Source organism: Carya illinoinensis, chromosome 9 (genome assembly GCF_018687715.1).
Source record: "Carya illinoinensis cultivar Pawnee chromosome 9, C.illinoinensisPawnee_v1, whole genome shotgun sequence".
NCBI lineage: Eukaryota > Viridiplantae > Streptophyta > Magnoliopsida > Fagales > Juglandaceae > Carya > Carya illinoinensis.
The window spans coordinates 11474466-11496190 of record NC_056760.1 but is presented as its reverse complement, the minus strand read 5'-3'; the positions used below and the strand labels follow the sequence as shown (position 1 = coordinate 11496190).

Sequence of the window (21725 nt, the reverse complement as noted above, 5' to 3'; positions counted from 1 at the left end):
ATGTTAAGTCAAGTTGTGTAGAATACATGGGGCCACAACAACTGTGGAGTATGTATTTAACTACAAATATGATGCGTAAAATACATGGGGCCACAACAACTGTGGAGTATGTATTTTTCATGTTAAGTCAAGTTTGTGTAGAATACATGGGGCTACAACAACTGTGGAGTATATATTTTTAATGTTAAGTCAAGTTTGTGAAGAATACATGGGGCCACAACAACTGTGGAGTATGTATTTACACGTAGAATACATGGGGCCACAACAACTGTGGAGTATGTATTTTTCATGTTAATTCAAGTTTCAGAGCAAGTTCATGCTAAGTCAAGTTCACTTCATGATTCAATTTAAGCTATGTCAATTATGCTATGTTGTACACTAAGTTATGCTTTAATTACTTATGAATTTGATTATGCATTTATGCTTTTACTGTCATCCATGCATCATTAGTCTGTATGGAAGTTTTTTGTTAACTTGCTGAGATTTGTAATCAAATCTCACTGTGGTAGTCCCAACTACCATTCTCCCCGAATGGTAGATCTTGTTACAGGACCTGAAGGAGGATCAGGAGCTAACCAACTAGACACAGTCGACTGAACGACGGTGCGTCGTTAATGTTAATATAGTAGTTAAATTACTACTTGTACGATGGAGTTGCATCTCCAGTACTGTTGGATCATAACTATTTTGGAATAGTGCTGTGATCTTAGTTATTCAATGGATCTTTATGTATGAAGTAAGTTTTCAGTATTGGTATATTTTCAGTTTGGTGCATAGTATTGCTAAAGAAAAAAATTATCCGTTGCGAATATTGCATAATGTTAGATGCATGTTAGGATTATTGCATCTTATATGTCATGAACGGGGGCATGTAACCTTGTGTTGCATGTCTCGACGTTTCAAATGTCCGTCCGATTCCAAACGGAATTTGGGGGCGTCACACTTGGCTTATGGACAGTTTTAAATGCTATCCTATTGGTGTGCTAACAGGTTTTAAATTAGATATACCAAACCTATTAAGGATCTTGGTGATATAGTTTTTCTGAGATAGATAGGGAAGTATTCTTTACCTATCTCTAACTATTTCCTTACTTAATATCATATTAGCTGGCCTAAATTCCTTCATCTCAAATTTTGTTTTCAGTATACATTTGACTTCCTCAATTAGATCAGCATCCCTACATGCTACAAGCATGTCATCTATATACAAGAGTAGGTAGATAATGTGGTCTCCAGAATGCCTAAAATACACACAGCTATCATGATAACTCTTTTTAAACCCATTTTCCAACATATGAGAGTCAAATATTTTATACCATTGCCTTGAGAATTGTTTAAGTCTATACAATAATTTTTTTAAGTAAACAGACATGATCAATATTGGACTCATCTACATAATCCTCAGGGGGTTGCATATAAATAGTCTCATCTAGTTCACCGTGCAAAAAATTTGTTTTTACATCTAATTGCTCTAAGTGTAAATCTTCATAAGCAATATATGATAGAATTAACCTTATTGAACTGTGTTTAACAATAGGTGAAAATTTTCATTAAAATCTATCCATTCCCATTGAGTGAATCCCTTTGCTACCAACCTAGCCTTATACTTAGGACCCTCAACTCCTGGTATGCTCTCTTTCCTTTTGTAGATCTATTTAGACCCTACCAGTGTAGCATTTTCAGGCTTAACAACCATTTCCCAAGTATGATTCTTTTTCAAAGAATCTATTTTCTCATCCATGGCTTGTACCCATTTATGAGATTCAATACCTTTCATAGCTTCCTTATAGGATCTAGGATCCCTTTCTACAACCTCATCTGCTACAGTTAAAGCAAAAGCAATCAGCTCAACTTGACCATACCTCTTTGGAGGTTTTATAACCCTCCTTTTTCTATTCCTGACCAAGTTGTATGAACTAATTCCACCTTGGCCCTCATCACCTAAAGTGAAAGTTTGAGTCTCAGCATCCTGACCTTCTAATTTTCTCAAATTATTGTTAGGTTGCTCCACCTCAAGATGTATCTTCTCAGGGTTAGTATCCTGAGTGTGTTCAAGTTTTTTAGTTTTAACTCGAGCCATTTCATATTCATTAAAGACTACATATCTACTAATGATACATTTTTGTATCCCTGGATCATCAAACCATAACTTGTAACATTTTACTCCCTCATGGTACCCTACAAAGATACATTTCATAACCCTTGGTTCCAGTTTGTTAGTTCAGGTGTGAGCATATGCAACACACCAAAACACCCTCAAGTAGTCTTAGTTAGAAAGTTTTTCAATCCACATTTCTTGAGGAGTCTTAAACCCTATGGCTAAAGGACTCCTATTAATTAAATGGACTGCAGTTGTGGCAGTTTCAACCTAAAAAGACTTGGGAAGTCCCGAGTTTGACAGTAAGCATCTAACCCCCTCCATGGGCCTATTCATCCTCTCGACTAGACCATTTTGTTGAGGAGTCTCCCTTACTGTTTTATACCTAGCCATACCCTTCTTCTTACAGAACTGATTGGATTCACTTGAGAGATATTCAAGCCCATTATCAGTTCTTAATTTTGTAACATTCCTTCGTACTTGAGTTTCTACCAATTTCTTTCATTCCTTGAATTTCTCAAAAGTGTCACTTTTATTTTTAAGAATGTACAGCCACACTTTTCTGGAATAGTCATCAATTATAAAGAGGAAATAACTTCTCCCTCCATGTGAGTTGACCTGAGATGGACCCCAAAGGTCCGAGTGCACATAGTCCAAGGTTTGTTTTGTAGTATGAGTGGTTGTTTTAAAACTTACCTTTTTTGATTTTCCAAGGTTGCAATCCTCACAAAAAGGTAAAATTTTCAAATTTTTTTCTCACCTAACAACCCCTATTTATGAAATTCTAATAGTCCCTTGTGACTCATGTGACCTAACATTTTGTGCCATAGAACAATCCTATCCCCACCCTTCTCTAGGATAGAAGAAACCTCACCTATAACAGTTTTTCCAATGAGGATATACAAGCCATTATTAATGACTCATTTCATCATGATAGGTGTACCCTTAACAACCCTCAAAGATCCAGATTCAGATTTAAAAGTGTACATGGATTGGTCTAACACACCTAGTGAGATTAGGTTCCTTTTTAATTCAGGTATGTATAGTCTTTCAATACCATCATGGAGCCTTAGTTTCATCGACCCTATATCTTAGATTTTACAAGACTTATTGTTGCCAAGCATCACAAACCCCCAATCTAAACTGGTGAAAGTTTTAAACCATGTTTTATTAGGACATATGTGAAAAGAACATCCTAAATCAAGGATCTATTCTTTTCCTGAATCAACTTCGGACACATTTAGAACCTTGTTACTTTCATACCCATCACTCATAACCGAGGCATTCCCCTTCTCCTTAAGCTCATTTCCTTTGTTAGATCTCTTATCAAGGTAATCTCTTTTGAAATGCCTCTTTTTGTGACATAAGAAGAATTTTAATTGCTTCCCTTTAGACTTAGACCTACCCCTTGCGTTGATTTTACTGTTCTTTCCCTTTTGACCTCTTTTTTTAGCTTTCCCCCTCACATTCAGGCCCTCCTCAACTTCAGATTTTATTTTAGACATGACTTGTAATTCCCTGAAGTGTAATACAATCTGAACCTCATCTAAGGTCAGTGTTTCCCTCTCATACATCATGGTATCTTTCAAACTAGCATCAGAATTATCCAGAGAACTCAACAATAAAATTTCTTGATCTTCCATCAATTTTAATATCAATATTAGCCAAATCTGAAATAATTTTATTAAAACCATCGAGATGGTCATAAATCGATATATCTGCGGACATCTTCAATGTGTAGAGCTTTCTTTTCTTGTACAGTCGGTTGGTCAGAGATTTTATCATGTAGAGGCTTTGATTCCATTTTCTTTTATCCAATAATAGCTTCTTGGAGACCTTGTTGAGTGAGGAGGGCTTTCATCTTGATCCTCCACAACCTAAAGTCATTTTTTCCATCAAACTTTTCGATATCGAACCTTGTAGTCCCCATCGAACCGAGCTCTTGATACCACTTGTTATATTTTTAGATCTCTCACAAACAAATACTTAAAGAACCAAATTAATGTAACTGGTTGTAATATACAATTAATATTGAACAAGAGACAACCAAAACTCTAAGAAAATATATGATTAACGTGATCAGTTTAGTTTTCTATTTTAAACACTTTAGAAACTCGAAATCACAGTATATACTCATGTAAGATCAAAATAAAAGCAAGAATAATAAAAGAAATCCGAAATCAATACAAGAAATTACGTGATTCAACCCTAATGGTCTACATTCACGGCATGAACAGTCTAAAAGTCTTTATTATTGAAGAATATCAAAACTTGAGTTTACAATCACTTATAACAATTTATCACCATACAAAATATGGATTGGTTTCCTCGTATTATTCTCTAACGAAACCACATCATAAACATACTTGATCGTCTTCTCAAGCTCCAATTTGATCTTGAAAAAATTAGAATTTGAAAAAACCCATTTTGTTTCTCTCTAGGATGAATGCGGCTTCAAGAAAGATAAAGTGACTTTTTGCTCTCTTTGATTTACACGAGGAAGGCGCACTTGCCTTTATGTACAAATCCAGGGATTTACAAGTTTGCCATTTAACCAATATTAAAAAAAAAATGCTATTAACTTAAATATATAGAAATGGAAAAACGACAATGTCATATACAACACTTTCAAAAACTTGACATATCTTCAATAACCTCAAGAATTAGGGGAGCTAGTAGGGGGAGGTTAATGAGAGTTGGAGTAAGGGCGCGGGGGGGGGGGGGGGGGGGGACATAGGTTGAAATATGAAATACTAACATATGGCGGGAACAGCTGAAGGAGAAGGGAAGGGAGGATGGTTTTCATTGAACAACTGAACATATGTGAGTGATGCTTGTGACCGAGAAGGGTCTGATGCTCGTGGGTGAGAAATGTGGCTGATGCTCGTAGGTGTGGAGGATCTGAAAAAACCTAAGATTGTGTTTTAAAGGAGGGTAAATTTGACATTTTCTCATGTGCTGATGTTGAAGGTGTGCAATTTGTGTTTTATAAGTGGAGTGCATTCTAGCATTTTCCTTATTTTTTTTGTTTTTTAGTTTCTTATCGGCATTTAAATACATAAAATGTTATTAATAAGTATATTGTTTATGATCAAATAATTTAAAATCACTCTTGCATATCATCTATATCATTTAAATAGTAAATTTGATTTATAAAATTTAAAATTTAAAATTTATTTTTTGAATCAAATCATGACATATAAAAACTTTATTAAACGTGCTCTATATACTAATTTTGGAGTGATGGCAATTGTTGGAATTAAAGGCCACTGATGATGTTTTAAGTTACATGGCCATTGATCATAACAGATGTATTTGCAAATAAATTTATGGAAAATAATTATAGTCTTAGAGTACGGTAGATTCGTGCAGTCTATTTGAAAAAATAGTAATCTTATACACTATACTTTAATCTAATATTCATCATACTATCTAAAATGTGACATATTTACCATAATTCAATAATAAAAAATTATCCAGTAAGTAAATCTTTTGGTAACCATTGGTGATGTCCACTTAAAATTAAGAAAAAGGTTGATAGAGTGTTTGCTTACGTGTTGTAAAAGTGATGGGCTCTACACATGATTAGATCACATTATGTTGAAGAGATAAAATATATATATATTTATATATCTATATATGAGTTTTGCTATACATAAATCAATGTGCTAACACACCACTTAAAATAACTCATTATAATTTAAAAAAAAATCAAAACACCAATCAATTTTTAGCATAACTAATGTGGAAAGCTTTCACATTAACGATGTATCGAGTGTGTAAAAAAGACTTATAAATAGATTTTGTCAAAATATTTTTATAGTTTAAAACATGTTTGTATTGAAAACTTAAAGAAAAATTGAAAAAAAAAATCTTGGGCAAGTGCAATCGTAGTTTCTTAAGATGAGTTTTATGTTTTATTTTTTTTCATCAAACTTACATTCAAGTAATAATGAGAATGCAAGAGGAGAGGGCGGAAGATCTTGACAAAAATCCCTTAACAGAAGTTACAATGCATACAATAGAAAATAAAATAAAAATGGATGATGAGACCAATAATGGACCCAAACCCAAGAGACTGCTACAATAGCGGTTTTAAAATTCAATTGGTGGATTTCTCGAATGCGGTTGAGATCCACATCCATGAAAGCAGCAATGCAACCATATGATCCAAAGTTGTTGACGAAGGTCTTCACATCCTTTTCCTCCAGATTCTCGGTTAGGGAAGGCAGTAATATAGTCAAATAGTTAGAATCGGTCAATCAGGGTCGCTGGCAAGCTTTTGGAGGATGTGCAGCGAAGTCGACAGCTGTTCTACAAGCGCTGGTGCAAACGAAATCTAGAGATTGGGGTCGAAAGGATTCAAAGTGGGGAGTCCAGTTGTGTCGTGCATGTGGTAATAGGAGGTTGGAAAACGCACCGGTGCGTCGAAAAGTCATATAACTTTGGTGGCCCGTGCGGACCACATAGCGGTCGTTTGGCGGCTCCTTTATCGGAATTTTGAAGATCGGCAGCTAGCGAACACAATGGTGGGGCGCATGTGGTATCTTGTTGATCGGAAAGTGACAGATTGAACTATCCAATTTAGTGGAAAAAATTTTATTGAAGTGATTGGGTCTACTAATGATTAGATGAAAATTATGTCTAGGAATTGAAAAATCATGTTTAGGGTTACATGGTTGTAAGAAAATTAAGAAAAGTGAAAAAAAAAATATTGACGAATGGTTGACAAATATAATATTAGCAAAGAGAGTTGTGACTTAGTTAACATGTTTTCTCCATTTGTATTAGCAAAGGGAATGATAAAGTTACTAGTCTTCCTAACAAGGATGTTGCTATTTTACAAATACTAGATATTGTGATTTTATATCCTAGACCTAAGAAGGTTCATGTGTTGAGGTAGACTAGGCCTCCTCAGGGTTGGGTTAAGATTAATATTGATAGGAGTAGCTTTGGTAATCTTGGACCTTCAAGTGCTAGGATGTCATTCGAGATGATAGTGGTAGGTTACTTGATGCTTATTCTATTTTCTTGGACCAGGGCTATAATAATTCTACTGAATTTAAAAGTTTGTTGGAAGGTGTTCGTTGGTGCTATCACTTATGTTTTTTTCAAGTTGAAATTGAGACTAATTCTCAGCTGTTGGTTAACTGGTTTATCAAGGGTGGTTGTAATATCTGGTATTTAGAAGATTTTTGGGAGGAATTACATTGTTATCTTAATTGTATGAAATATAAAGTGAATCATGTTTTCCGTGAAGGTAATGCTATGGTGGATTACCTAGCCAAGATGGGAGCTAGTGGTTTAAATTCTTACTGGTCTGGTGAACTGTCTAGTATATTAAGAGGTCTTTTCTACATAGATATAATTAACATTCCTTATTTGTGGACTTCTTAATGGTTTCTCTGGTAAGTTGCATTTGTTTTATTTGTCATTGTTATCTTGATTTGCTTGTCTCTTTTGAAGGGTTCTTTCTTATTGTCTAGGTTCGGTTTTTGTTTTTCCATGTACTTGATTGTAATCGTGCTTTGATTCTGGATGGTTTAGTTTCTTTGATGCTTAGATCTTGGTTTTATCGTTTCTTTGTATCCCTTAAGTATTTGGTTATAACTACGGTTTTTCTCTATCACAAGTGATGGCATAAATAAAATTGGGATAACATCGTCTTTTAAAAAAAAAAATGATAAAAATAAAAAAGAATGATAAAATATTGATTCTAGTAATCACAAATTATCCTTTAAATTAATAAATTGAGTTTATGGATTGTTGATTTGCACTTGAACTTGTCCGTCATTTATTTGTAATAACAATGGGGAGGGCGAAGTCATAGATTATAATGCAGAGGAATTTGAGTTCGATGAGACTTGGCTGAAAGATTATAATCTCGATTTGTATAGAAAGTCCATTTTTTTTTTCTTTCTTTTTAATAGGTTTTGTTCAAGTTTTGTAAATTGATGACGTATTTTAAATCTGTTTAAATTTATTATGATTTATTTTTTTGTCAACCTATATATATATCGACGGAATAACATTTTTTCTCTAATTATCCTTCCCCTCCCACTTGAGCACAGGCTATTCTCCATCAACATGAACAAGGCCTCTTTAAGTCTTAAGCGAACCGAATCATAAATCAACTCTCAGTAATCAAAGCCAACTAATTCCCGTTATCACCAAAATTAAAACTCTCCTTGAATTCTCGTATCAATCGATCCAAAGGTAATGAAATTTCTTGGTTGAATTGATTGTTGATCGTACGCTAGGTTATTGATCATTCATTCATGCTCTCCTCTTTCGTAGTGTCTGATCATCTCTGAATATCTGTTTGTTTCATTGGAAAACAAGTTGTCGTTGTCCTTTCGAAGGAGGAAGCATGTCGTTCGATCTGCTGTTGAAGCCGTCGTGTAGTGGGTGTGGATCGACCACGGACTTGTACGGAAGCAATTGCAAGCACATGACTTTGTGCTTGAGCTGTGGCAAAACCAAGGCCGAGAACCATGAAAAATGCTACGACTGTGGTGCCACAGTGACGCGTTTGATTCGAGTTCTCTCTCTCTCTCTCTCTCTCTCTCTCTGATACACAGCACGCACGCGCGCGCACAAACACACACCATAGGTTTTGTTGTTAAGTGTCTACATGCGTTTTTTTTCTCCCTTACATTATAATGTTCAATATAAGCTGTTACTATTGGCAAAAAGAAAGTTCGTAATTTCTATGATTCAATTATAATTAGGTTTTGCTCTCTGAAACAGAATTCTGAATTTTGATGCTAGTGAGGAACTTTTTTCTTTTGCCGTGTGAGTGCTTTGATTTTATATGATATTAACTTTTACTCGGTGGAGAGTTTGCCCAAGTTCTTGTTTAAGTTGTGAAAAGGTCGGTATAAGGACAGAACAATAGGTGAAGAGACTCGTGCTATATTTGAACCTAATAAGTTTTTAGCGTTTAATGTAGCTATATTTTTTAACAGTAATATAGTTACATGTAGACCAGCACATATTGGTGGTGTTTCCAGTTTTCTTCCGTTACTGATTTTGAGTACCTTATAGATTACATGTATTTTGTTGTAATCTGAAGGATTATGTGCTCATCTACTTATTTTCATTATAGGAGTATAATGTTCGTGCGAGTTCTAGCAGCGACAAGAATTACTTTATTGGTAGATTTGTGACCGGGTTGCCAAATTTTTCAAAGAAGAGAAGTGCGGAAAATAAATGGTCTCTCCAGAAAGAAGGTCTACAAGGACGGCAACTTACTGATGCTTTACGGGTACTGAGTTCATCCAGACCTATTGGGCATTTTTTGCTCATCTATACCTGCATTTGTACTATTGGGAATCCCAGCACTTCATATTGGGAATTGGACTTCTTAGAATTATAATAGTTGGACAGTAATGATGTTGCTGTTGTGGTTGTGCCCGGTCTAGTCTAGTTTAATTCTTCATGGTTTAAAAGTTGAAACAATATACATAAATCTCTCATTCCATTATAAAGCTGGTTTTGGTCTATTATTTGGTTTTAACTGGTGGCGGAGTGTTGCATAGGTTAAAAGTTCAGGGTTTTAAGTGAAAGAAGCCATTTGTGTGCATTTATTTTTTCATTTTGCCCTTAATTGCACCATTATCTAAAATGAGAGGAATGCTAATTTGCATCTAATATGGCTAGTAACATAGCATTGTGTGATAATTGGAGGAAAAATGTGCCATTCTCAAATTGCATCCAGACCTTGATTGCAAAGCAGATACCACATGAAGTTTCCTTGCTCCCGTTTAATAGACAGATCAAAATGCTACCTCTCTTGCAACTCATTGGCTTCTCACTCACTCATTCTTATTAATTTGTTATTGCATCACGTAGGAGAAGTACAAGAATAAACCATGGTTATTGGAGGATGAAACAGGGCAATTTCAGTTCCAAGGTCAGATGGAAGGTGCACCATCCGCTACTTACTACTTACTAATGATGCAAGGAAAGGAGTTTGCTGCTATTCCTGCTGGTTCTTGGTATGTACGACCCAATGTATACAAGAGTTCTTGTCAATATGAATATAATGGTTTTTGTTTTACCTTTTTTAAGGGTGATTGTTAAAAGATCTTTTTTATTTTTGTTTTATTGTTCTGTTGATATATTAGTTGAAAATGTATACTTAAATCATTCAGTATAAAGCATTGTGTTCCATATGTTGGAAAGTTGGTATTTTAATGTGAACTTAAATGTTACTCTTATTTATTTTTGTAATGGTGGTTTGACCCATCAAATCTTTAGGTATAACTTCAACAAAGTTGCACAATATAAGCAACTTACACTGGAGGAAGCAGAAGAAAAGATGAATAACCGGAAAAGGACTGCCGATGGATATGAAAGATGGATGATGAAAGCTGCAAATAATGGATCTGCTGCATTTGGTGGAGTGGAGAGGTCTGATGACAAAGATAGTGGTGTGGCTGGTGGTAGGGCACGTAAAAAGATGACTGGTGATGATGAAGAAGGTAATGTTTCAGATAAAGGGGAGGAGGATGAAGAGGAAGAGGTCGCAAGGAAGAATAGATTGGGACTCAACAAAAGAAGTGGTGATGATGACGAGGAAGGTCCGAGAGGTGGTGATCTTGATTTAGATGATGATGATATTGAGAAGGGTAAGCATTTTTCCTTACTGTACCTTGTTTTTCATCTAAAGAAGAAGCTCCATGGATTATTTTCCTCATTTCTGGTCAATTTTCTGTTGGGCCACCTTAAGTGACGAAATTCCATGCCAAAATACACAAAAGTACCATTCAGATCAGTTTGGTTCTATCCTCAAGGAAAATCTATAACATAAATGAGTGGAGATGTTAAGAGTCTTCATTCCCGTTAAACAATTAAATGATGCTGAGGGAATTGTTATGTGTCACTTTCTTGAAGTGTATCTCTATTAGCCATATGTTTTATGATGTCACTTGATTTCTGAGTATTTGTTGCTGTCTATGATTTCAAGATATGACTCTAGATGGCATTTATGTTATATGACTCTCTTGTATATGTCTCATGTACTAGGATAATGCCTTGTTACTTAATACTAATAAAATCTTTTACCTATAAAAAAAGGAATAATTGAACGTACCATTTTTCCATTGCACAACTGCTTTGGGAGAAATCTTGACAGTCAACATCCTTAAGCAGAGGAGTGAGATAGCTGTGGATGGGCCCTGCATGTGCAAGAAGAGTGAAAAAGCAGTTGACCATCTCCTTCTAGATTGTATAATGGCGTGGGAGTTGGGCTCACATTATTATGGATGCAGTGGTGGATTCCTAGGAATGTGAGCTAGGCATATGCTTGTTGGAAAGGAATCTTTTCAAGGGGGTTGCAGCTTGGACTTTGGAGGGTGGTTGCTCTTTTTATGCAGTGATTTGGTTTTAGAGGATTAATTGTACTTTTAATGTTATAAAACACCTACCTGTGGGTAGCCCATGTGGTAAGGGCAAACTTGTGTGCATGAGCCCCATGTCACAGGTTCAATTCCCCCTGGGATCAAAACTGCGATTTAAGTAGGTGGATGGTGGTGGGTTGCTGTGCTCATCTCCCTAGGGGTTTAGGTTCCATGGGTGAGTCCTAAAGGCTCTGCTGTGGGGTGGTTCCCCTGTCATTAAAAAAAAAAAAAAAAAAATGTTATAAAGCATAATTGAAGCCCCCTTTCATCCAATTTCCTGAGGTCTGCTTTGGGAGGTGTTTAACGTGAATCTGTTTTGGATTCAACCCAGTATAATTTATACTTTCACAGTTCATATTATTTATACCATCGTACTTCTATCCTTGAAAAAATTGCATGTCTTTGGTTGGTTGCTTTTTTTGTACTGCACCAATTTTTTCCTATTTCTAGCCCAAGTAAATTCAATTTGAATGTGGAATGAAGGAAAGGCATTACGATATGGATTTTACCATAGTGTCTATGTTAAGCAACTGTTTGTGTTAAGAATGTTCCTGTCATAGTAATAATTGAGCATACCTGATGACTTCCTCTGTTAGTCATATCCATGCTTATGGTGGATCTGTTCCCTCTTGAATGTACCAGGTGATGATTGGGAGCATGAAGAAATTTTCACTGATGATGATGAAGCCGTTGGTAATGATCCCGAAGAAAGGGAAGAACTGGCCCCTGAAGTTCCTGCTCCTCCAGAAATTAAGCAGGTCTGTCTGGACACTCTGTGACTTCCTTATTGGGTCAACCCTTCTGGAAAATTTTTGTTGCTGAAGATGTATTACGATACACAGTTACATGGTCTGGAAAACTATTTTTTTTAGAAGGTGTTGTTTTTTAATCACTCTGCAATTGGATGGCAGCCCACCTATGTCTTCCTAGCTTTAGCTTCCAGGATTTTTTAAATTTTTTTTTTTTCTCTGTTTTTTTTCCCTCATTAGGTTTATCTGAAGTAGACTCCTTGTGTACCTTGATAAGTGAAATACTTATCAAAAAAAGATATGCCTTTGTTTCCTTTTTCCTGATCATAAGCTTATCTTACTTGTAAAAGAAGACATGAAGACAATTAAATAAACTTTCAGTTATGGATGGATCTATAACTTAACAAAGTTGAAATCCTGAACTAACTAAATATGCATCTCTTTTAAAATATTGTCTGATGTTGGAAGACTCTTTTAAAATATTGGCCAGCTGGAAGACTCTAGGAGGTATCCCCCAAATCAAAGCGGTGTGGAAGATGGTTCCTATCTGCATTATGTGGTGTTTGTGGTAGGAGCGCAACGACTGGACGTTTGAAGACAAGGAGCGCTCAATAGAGGAACTTAGATATTTCTTTTTTAGAACTTTATACCTATGGGCCCTAGCTGTAGACTTTAATGGCCTTGATTTTCATGACTTTCTTGTTTCCATTGCTTTGCCCTAGATAGGCTTATCTCTTGTATATCATCTTGTGTACTCATGCTATGCCTATCATTATTAACACAATCATTTACATATAAAAATATATATATATATATATTGTCTGATTAGATCTGTCTGTTTATTTTTGGACCAAGTCTAAATCCTGAACCAACAAAATCCCTCCTTTTTGGACATTAAAAAATGCCAAGAAAATAATTTTTTTGCCTGTTCTTGCAGGATGAAGATGATGAGGATGAAGATAATGGAGAGGAGGGTGGACTGAGCAAATCTGGAAAAGAGTTGAAGAAGCTGCTTGGGCGAACTGGTGGACTTAACGATTCAGATGCAGAGGATGATGATGATGATGAGGAAGATGTAAGTTGATGCTTAATTCTAGTACTCGCTATATTAACACCTTGGGTACATTATTATTACTTTGCAGGAGATGATGTGAAACTATGGCAATGGTTTTATTTAATTTTTCACGATCCTCCATTTAATGCATTTTGTCGAATTATGGGGAGGCATTTTTCCCCTTCTTTAGCAACGTTGAAGTCATTGATTTAGTTTTGTACACGGAGATTCATAAGAGTTGCCATGTACGGCCTTAACACCCCCCCCCCCCTTCCCCAAAAAAACCAAAACAAAAAGAAAAAAGAAAAAGAAAAGACTGTTTATCTAAACTGCATGCACTTTTTCTAGGTGTCCTCGATGTGCGAGCAATGTAAAATGTATTCTAAATTTGCTTGCACTCGTTTTCCTCCATTGATGGAGCTTTTGTATTGTTTTGTCCAGATGGATGATGAGATTGGTGTTAATCCTGTGCTGGCTCCAAAGCAGAAGGATGCACCTAAAGAGGAACCTGCTGAAAACAGTCCTGTAAAAACGATACCTTCTGGACCTGCTCGGGGAACCCCATCTACCTCTAAGTCTGCAAAGGCGAAGAGAAAATTAAATGGCGACGATGCGAAAGTGTCTAATGCTGCACCTCCAAAGAAGGTGAAAACAGAAAATGTACGACTATATTTGATGAATGCCTTTTATTTTGCGTAAAGTTTTTCTTCTATATGATGCGTTTATCCTCTATTTTAAGGCTCCCGAAAGATGATAATGTTTTATTTGAATTATTTTGTCATTTTAATTTGACTTGTGTTTTCTTGATTAGGAATTAAAACCTTCTTTAAAAGAAGAAACCGTGCCTCCTCCTAAAAGCAGCGTGCCTTCAAAAGCTACACCATCATCGAAAACTGGGCCAACATCATCTGCTGGGCCTGTCACTGAAGAAGAAATCAGAGCTGTTTTAATACAGAAGACACCTGTGACAACACAGGATCTTGTTGCTAATTTTAAAGCAAGACTAAGATCCCCAGAGGTATGCTATTTCAGTGTCTTAAGACTTGAACTGAACACTGCAATCAGTCAATCATAACCTGCTTTTTTCCTGGTCTGGGTAACATCCTTTACCATAACAAGTTAAACCTATCTTGGGCTGTTTCAAATGGTCAGATTTCCCAATCATGAACACATGGATGGTTCTATAATCAGCCCAGTCAACTTGGTTGCCTCTTTGTTTGAGAAAAAAAAAGTGTTAGAAGTTGCAGTGGGTGGAAAATGAGCACACAAGCCACCGCACTTCTTGTTTAATAGTATTGTTACATGTACCATATTTTTTAGACTTTTTTTGTCCTGAATTCAGCACAATTAGTGACTAGACATTTTGCGTGCATGCGCATGCGCACACATATGCACACATTTTTACACCAAGTACCAAAGATATGGAATGCTCAACATTTTGATGCCACTGTACATTTTGTCATATCCGCAGATTAATAAATTCAATTCAAAATCAATGTAATGGCACCATATCTATTATTTTCTGAATGATGTAGTAGTTATGGCATCTCACTTTAATCATGCTTGATCCCTTATACAAATATTCGTTTATGGATTGTGTGATGTGTTATTTATTGCTTCTGCTGATGGTGCAGGACAAGAAAGCTTTTGCAGACATCCTGAGAAAAATTTCCAAGATACAGAGGACAAATGGATCTAATTATGTTGTTTTGAGAGAGCGATGATTGGATCCCAGTACATCTGCTTTTTATTTGCAGTTGGTGTCCATCCGCTTAGTCCAACCATCTCGATCATTTCCAGTAACTCTTCCCCACCCTAAAAGGTGGTATTAGAAAGAGTTTGTTTTGTATTTCCGACTAAGAGCTGTGTCACTTTATGGTTATGGATGATAAGCATGGGTTTCTTTCTTCCGATTGATGAATTCTACTCATGTCTATGCATTTACTGTGTAACTGTATTATTCTGCGGTGGTTGGGCACTAATCGCATTCTGTATATTTATTTTTCTGGAGCATTTCTTCCTGTTACTCTATGGAGAATGGATCAATTCTCTTTTGGATCTGAATTAAGCGAATTCAATCTCAAGAATAGCTGTTCTTCTTTCTTTTTTTTTTTTTTTTTTACCTCTTGTACTACTCATTCCCAATATACTTTTTCCTCTTCATGACTTTGATTGGATCCAATATGTATCCAATATATGTTTTGGGTACACCGTACACCCAAGCGATGATATAGAAGAGAGATGTCCTACCTAAACAAGAGATTATGGCTTATTCCATAATATTTTGCAAGATTCAAAGGCATTAACAACAATTGCAAGCTCTTAAAGCTCAAAGTTCTTATAATTTCCTTAATCCATAATAAAGCAAGAATCAAACTGACTGTAGATAGAAACTCCGAAGTAGTCCTAATTTTAAAAGTTAAAACATACCGAAACGACAAATAGTCATTTCTTTTCTATTTTCACATTTTAGGGTGTCCCCCCATCAAACAACATAGCAGCAAAGAAATCCGAAGGCCAAGAGGATAAAGCTTCCAACAAGATGGGCCGAGCTAGAAGGGATTGTGGGCCCATCAGCTACATCTAGAACGGAGCCCTCCGATGTAGCTACTTTTGGGATTTCAGGTTCTTCCTGAGGCAGCACCTCAACGTGTAACTTCAGCCCGTTCTTGCAACTCTCGGGGTTACTGCTCGCGAAGTAACGGAACCCTTTCTCATCCAGTGAGATGCTATCCAAGCCGTCCGTGTACATTCTGATAGGGTTGCTTACATCGCACTTCTCGAATTCTTCCTTGTTTTTCAGCTCAGCGATGCTTTCCCGTGATGAAGAGTACGTAAACCCTGCCCATTCACAACGTCCATATCATGTAGAAATGAAATATTCATGGATGCATGAAATAATAAGTAATCAAATCAAAGCTTATATTTTGCGGCTGCAAAAGCCCATAAATAAAATAATAAAAAAATCATGAAAAAGAGAAGATAGAACAATTTATGTTTTTCTATGTAATTTTAAAGTTCTTAGAGCACAACCATTGGCTTATTCATATTTATCTTTATCTTCAAATTTGAATAATATATATTTAAATTCATCTATATTGACTTATGCATCTCTAAATTTTTGCATATATAGTTATGAATAGTGATTCTTCAAATTTGAAGAATCACTTTTCACTCTCCAAATATTATTTTTAATTTTTTTTCTCTTTTCTACCCATTAAAATCAACTTTGTGGAATTTGTATTAAGATGATTTTGATATATGAAATTTGTATTAAGTTGATGATACAAATTATTTTTTAGTACATATTAATATTTATTGATAAAATTGATCATTTTGATACATGAAATTAGTAATATTTAGATATATGAAATTGCTATTTTTGAACACATGGTACTAATCGTAAAATATATAAAAAATAATAATTTTAAAAAAATTAAAAAAATAATATTTTATTATTATTTGATTCAAAGATGTATAATTTAATGTGAGAGTTTTTCTTGATATACAAAATCAATTTTCAAAAGACTAATTTTAAAAATGCATATGAAAAAACCAATACTAGTGCTGTAGGGGGTGGGGTGGAAAATTGGAATAAGTTAATTATTGCCGTGCAGTTTTTTCTTCAACCAAAACCTAGCAGTGCTGGTCACAGCTTACTAAATCTAGAGAGTGTTTAGCTTTAGATGATTGTTTCATAGGAACAAGTGTAATTAAATGACAGTAGAACAGATAGCTCATGAAGATTAGCAAGTCCTTTTTCGTTGGTGTCCTCCCTTTACTTACTTACCAGCCCTGCATGCATGTGATTTAGTTCCTAATTAAGCGCTGTGAGAGAGAGAGAGAGAGAGAGAGAGAGAGAGCTTACAGATTTTGTCTCCGACCCTGAAGTTTCTTGCGGAGGACCAAGAAGAGACGCCGGAAGATGGGTCCCAGCCGCGGTCGTCTCCGACCACATGGTGCACTTGGGCTTCGACCCAGTTCCCTCCAAGGCTCAGGGAGATCAGGAGAACCAGAGCAACATCCACCATCTTCATTAACGCAGCCATAATTAGCACACCTACCACCCTAAACAGCGTTCCCTCTCTCTTAGCTTTTAAAACTCGTGGGTGAGGGAAGTAAGCAAGGGGAAAAGCAGAGGATGCACTTTCAGCTAGCTCACTATATGGAACGTACGGTTTCCAGGCAGCTTCCTTTCCCAAACCTACATGAAGAAGAGACTGATGAGTGTGAGCCCACACGCGTATTCATTTCAACCACTCCTTAGAGCATTCGTTGGCTTTATTCCTGCACACATACACTTCTATTATTTTCGATTTCGTCCGAACGAAAAAGTTCCCAATGACCTGCATGCCCTTGATTGCTTCTCACTGTACCAGAAGGCCACATGTATCTTCCATGCGAATAGAACCCTCCCGCCCAGTCAACAACAGTTACGACATTTCAAACTAAATAATGAGAAAATCAAAAAAGGTGAAAAAACAAAATAAAAACAGAGTTAAGTCTCTCTTAAACCTACCACTAGTCATCGATCCCTATTTTTCTGGTTCAGCAACAATAAAAAAAAAGATTATTTGTGACGGATTATTTGAGAATAACTATTTTTGATTAAAACAAACTCATTTTAACAAGAAATAATAATTTTAACAAGAAATAGTTGACCACAAATAAACAGTTTTTTTGTAATGAGATAGTGTAGAAGTGTACCTTTGTTGCATTTTGACTGTGCAGTTAAAGTTACGTTTGAATTTTGAAGTGGTCTCAAATAATTTGTGAATAGTAATAAAAAAATAATAAATAATTTATAAATAGTAATGAGGTAGTTTCACATCACACAAACCAAACATAACCTTAAGAGTAAGGAATTAAACATCTTATCAAATTCTTGCATGAATTTTGAGTCTTAAAATCAAATAGTTTTATTATTGTTCTATTGATTTTTCCTTTTACTACATGTTTAATAGATTTTGTAGGTTCATTCATGTGTCTTGTTCTCACTCGCTCGAGAGGAACTTCAAGAGATCATGCGCGCACCACATCTAAAAACAATTGCAATATTTGTGCATATTTTTTTCATGGGGTTAACCTATCATGCATGGCTACCAACTAGATATATTGTGATATTATAAGATGGGAGTATTAATAATATTTTTCATATAAAGATCCCTTAAAGACAACAATTTAATTAGGACTTACTAAAAAAGAAAGTAAATACGTTAAGTGAATTTTTAAAATTTATTAAAAACCTAAGCTGTTTGAAATACTCATGATATCATGGTTAATTAATTATATATAAACGTTATAAAACTTACTTGGTATATCTATATAATCTCTTTTATTTTAGAGATATTGTCCCTAATTAACCATACAGCTCGAATCTCACTTTCAGAATATTAGTAGTGGACTCAATAAAATTAAATTTTGGTCAAAGAATAGCTAGGATGTACAACTAATGCATTGTAATAGACTCACTAAATTAACAGTGAATATAGCCAAAGATTATTTGGCTGGCCAAATTTGGCCAACCCAACTAAATATTATTTTGAGATTAAAAAATTCATTTCTTACTGTTTGCTGCTTTCCCGCGCAAGAAGAACATTGTGAAAATACCACAAACACCCGCGCAAGAAGAGAAAGACGAAGCTCATTTTGCACTTTCACAATGATTATTCCACTGGCCGGGTTCTGTTTCCATCATTTATGGATCAACGGAGTATCAATTCCAACAAAGTATATTCCATTGGGTTTTGTTAAACTGCTCGTTGATCAAATGTCTTTTGCCCTATAGACTTGTTGAGATGTCTTTGAAGCTGGTCTAGTAAGCTCAAGCACATTCTTTTGTTTGTTTTTTCTTCCTAGTCTTTCAGTGAAACCATGAAAATGCTACTTTCGTTGATAGGAGAGTTCTTCGTGTTCATAGATGATTTCTGTATGAAGATTTAATCTCAATGCAAGATCGCCTACCAACTGTATGATAAAATTATAACCTCTGCCATTAATTGTAGTGTTTGTTACAATTACATAAATATTAATAATTACAATTAAAATTAAAAAAATTAAAATTAAAATTTTAATAGAATAGTGATAGATTTGAAGAGGCTATTATTTAATGTTATAAAATGATTAGTTAAAATTTATAAAAATAAATTTTTTAATTAAATTTTAATTAAAATTTGTTGAGAACACATGATCCTCTCGTCAGTACGTACAATGCATGCAGTACATGACTTCAATCATACAAGTCGGAGAGTTTCTCACGGAACGTACATTCATTGTTTACTTTCTTGTACCCTTGTGAGTAGATGGCATGTACGGGTGGGTTAACTCTGGATCGAGTTTGTCGATCGTCCAAATTTCATTCAGATTTGAAACCTTACAGCATTCCCATCCGCTTTTCCAAAACTCTATATTTTCCATAATTTAGAATTTATTTTGAAATTTTGATCGAAATATCCCCTACATCCAGATCTCTATTTTAGAAAAAAAGTTTAGGAAATAAATAGTAAGTCTCCATATTTGGAGACTCACTATTCATTCCCTAAATTATTTTTATTAATATTTTATTCTAATATATAAAATAAAAAAATTTTCAATCATCTACACTTTCTTTTATACTCATATTTTTTATAGTTTTAAATAATAATGTTAAAAATAATTTAATTAATTACGAAAAAATAAAAAAATTAATTTTAAAAATATTATTATATTCACAAAAAAATAATTTAAATTTTTGTTTAAAATATTCACTAGAGTAATAGTTCAAAAAATAAGAAAAAATATTGAGTAGTTAAATTTGTAAATAGAAGTGAAAGAAAAAATAATAAAAAAAGAATAGAAAAATATTATTTAATAGAATAGAGATAGGGATGGAGAATGGGATGTAGGAGATTTTTGAAAGATGAATAAAATTTAAGAAAAATTTTGAAGAAAAGTGATTTTGAATTAAATTATAAGGATGGAGATGAAGAATAGGACGAGGATGTTTAAGAATTGAAAAAACAACTTGGGAAAAGAACAGAAAGCATTAGCCATAATTGGTTGTACTTTGAGGGACAAACTAGCTAGCTAGCTAGCTAATTCCTTCATTGAAGAACTGTAACAGCTACAAGAGGCATGCAATTTGGTTGAGACATTTGGTCAGTTACTTGAGGTTGGAAGGGGTTGTAACTACAGTCTTTTAAGGTACGCCATACTACAGTCTTTTAAGGTACGTGCATGGCAGCAGCCATGCTGATACTCCATTCTAGCTAGTAAGAACAAAACAAATCCTGGTTGAAGAAAGGGAGCCCGCTCTTTCCCTAGTCAATTTTCGATCATGAAAGTACTTTTCCGTCATGCATGGGTTTCAAGCCACGGTACGTACCATCTTTTGTCGTATTTGGGCTGCCTTTTATTTGAGAAGCTTTCATCTGCCTTTAATCATGGAGGATTGTACGTGATGGTGACCTCGTCTCACGGTTTTATTCACTTGAAAAATGATGGTAACTGCTCTCCTATTATTTATTTATATATATTTAATTTTTAAAAAAAAAATTATTTTACTTAATAACTAAGAAAGTAAGTATTAATAAAATTATATATTTTTTTAATTTTTTTTAATAATTAAGTATGTTAAAAAAATACTTTAAAAAAAATGATAAAAATATAAAAAATTCTAAATATATTGTAAGTAATAAGTAACCCTATCACTACCCTTTTTATTTAGAGGACATTATCTTCAAGAAGTTCCTTGTTTGATATATTTGATATATATGGACTAACATTAAATATAAGACCTAAATAGATAATTTTTTTATAAAATAAATAGAGTATAATAAAAAATTAATTTTTTTTTTATATTTTTTAAATTATGTTAATTTCTTTTATTACAAATTATTTTGCTTTGATTTTTATAGCTAATTCTATTGCTCTCTCATCTCATCTCAAATTCAAAACCACGGATCCTCCGTTTAATCTGGTTCACTTTGTTTCGTATGCGTAGGACCCTATTCATGCAGTTTTTAATGAGTGAGTACATTAATCTCACAAATTGTCCCAATTTTTACGATGAGGAATGCTAGGACACGGTTTGGTGGACATGAGAGTGCATCATTCAAAGAGCCTTTTTACTATTTATACCGAGAGTTCTTATTTTCTCGAGTTGTTCATGTACATACTACATACTTCATATTATCTAAATAGTAAAATTTAATTTGTAAGATTTAAATTTTGAAATTTATTTTTTAAATTAAATTATATCATATAAGCATTTTACTAAATCTGATTTACATACCGACTTGATAATAGAATTTTTCTTCATATAAATAATAAAATACTGCTTATATGAGGGGTCGTATACCATGTCCATATGATCATTTACGTTTTATGAGATAGAAAATGAAAACGGATACTCACATGACCAGTGATTTTATCCATTTTGT

General features: G+C 34.5%; 2 protein-coding genes and 1 non-coding gene across 5 annotated transcripts; 2 read left to right on the top strand and 1 right to left on the bottom strand.

Annotated features, from left to right (window-relative positions):
* Window positions 1-8127: 8127 nt before the first annotated feature.
* On the top strand, window positions 8128-15389 carry LOC122276359 (transcription initiation factor IIF subunit alpha-like). 3 transcript variants are annotated; one of them, XM_043086006.1, is made up of 10 exons: window positions 8128-8314; window positions 8441-8639; window positions 9207-9365; window positions 9953-10098; window positions 10361-10731; window positions 12145-12260; window positions 13189-13326; window positions 13747-13950; window positions 14117-14323; window positions 14940-15389. In XM_043086006.1, the coding sequence occupies exons 2-10, from the start codon at window positions 8469-8471 to the stop codon at window positions 15027-15029; spliced, it is 1602 nt and encodes a 533-aa protein (XP_042941940.1). In that variant the 5' UTR covers window positions 8128-8314; window positions 8441-8468; the 3' UTR covers window positions 15030-15389. The 3 variants fall into 3 exon arrangements, with proteins under 3 accessions (XP_042941940.1, XP_042941939.1, XP_042941938.1); XM_043086005.1 differs by having other exon boundaries at window positions 8396-8639; window positions 13747-13965; XM_043086004.1 differs by having other exon boundaries at window positions 8129-8314; window positions 13747-13965.
* Window positions 15390-15607: 218 nt separating this feature from the next.
* LOC122276360 (early nodulin-like protein 2) lies at window positions 15608-17561 on the bottom strand. Its single transcript, XM_043086007.1, has 2 exons — window positions 17174-17561; window positions 15608-16146 (listed from the first exon to the last, which is right to left on the bottom strand). Exons 1-2 carry the CDS (start codon window positions 17352-17354, stop codon window positions 15791-15793), a joined length of 537 nt encoding a protein of 178 aa, XP_042941941.1. The 5' UTR covers window positions 17355-17561; the 3' UTR covers window positions 15608-15790.
* Window positions 17562-19033: 1472 nt separating this feature from the next.
* LOC122277919 lies at window positions 19034-19140 on the top strand. Its single transcript, XR_006229223.1, has one exon. It is a non-coding gene; the product is annotated as a small nucleolar RNA snoR77 (small nucleolar RNA).
* The last annotated feature ends 2585 nt before the right edge of the window (window positions 19141-21725 follow it).

Coding starts and splice junctions, on each gene's coding strand:
- LOC122276359 (XM_043086005.1), top strand. CDS start 8,469: ATGTCGTTCGATCTGCTGTTGAAGCCGTCGTGTAGTGGGTGTGGATCG. Junction 10,099..10,360: donor GCTATTCCTGCTGGTTCTTG/GTATGTACGACC, acceptor TCAAATCTTTAG/GTATAACTTCAACAAAGTTG. Junction 13,327..13,746: donor ATGATGATGATGAGGAAGAT/GTAAGTTGATGC, acceptor TGTTTTGTCCAG/ATGGATGATGAGATTGGTGT.
- LOC122276360 (XM_043086007.1), bottom strand. CDS start 17,354: ATGGCTGCGTTAATGAAGATGGTGGATGTTGCTCTGGTTCTCCTGATC. Junction 16,147..17,173: donor CAGGGTCGGAGACAAAATCT/GTAAGCTCTCTC, acceptor GTGAATGGGCAG/GGTTTACGTACTCTTCATCA.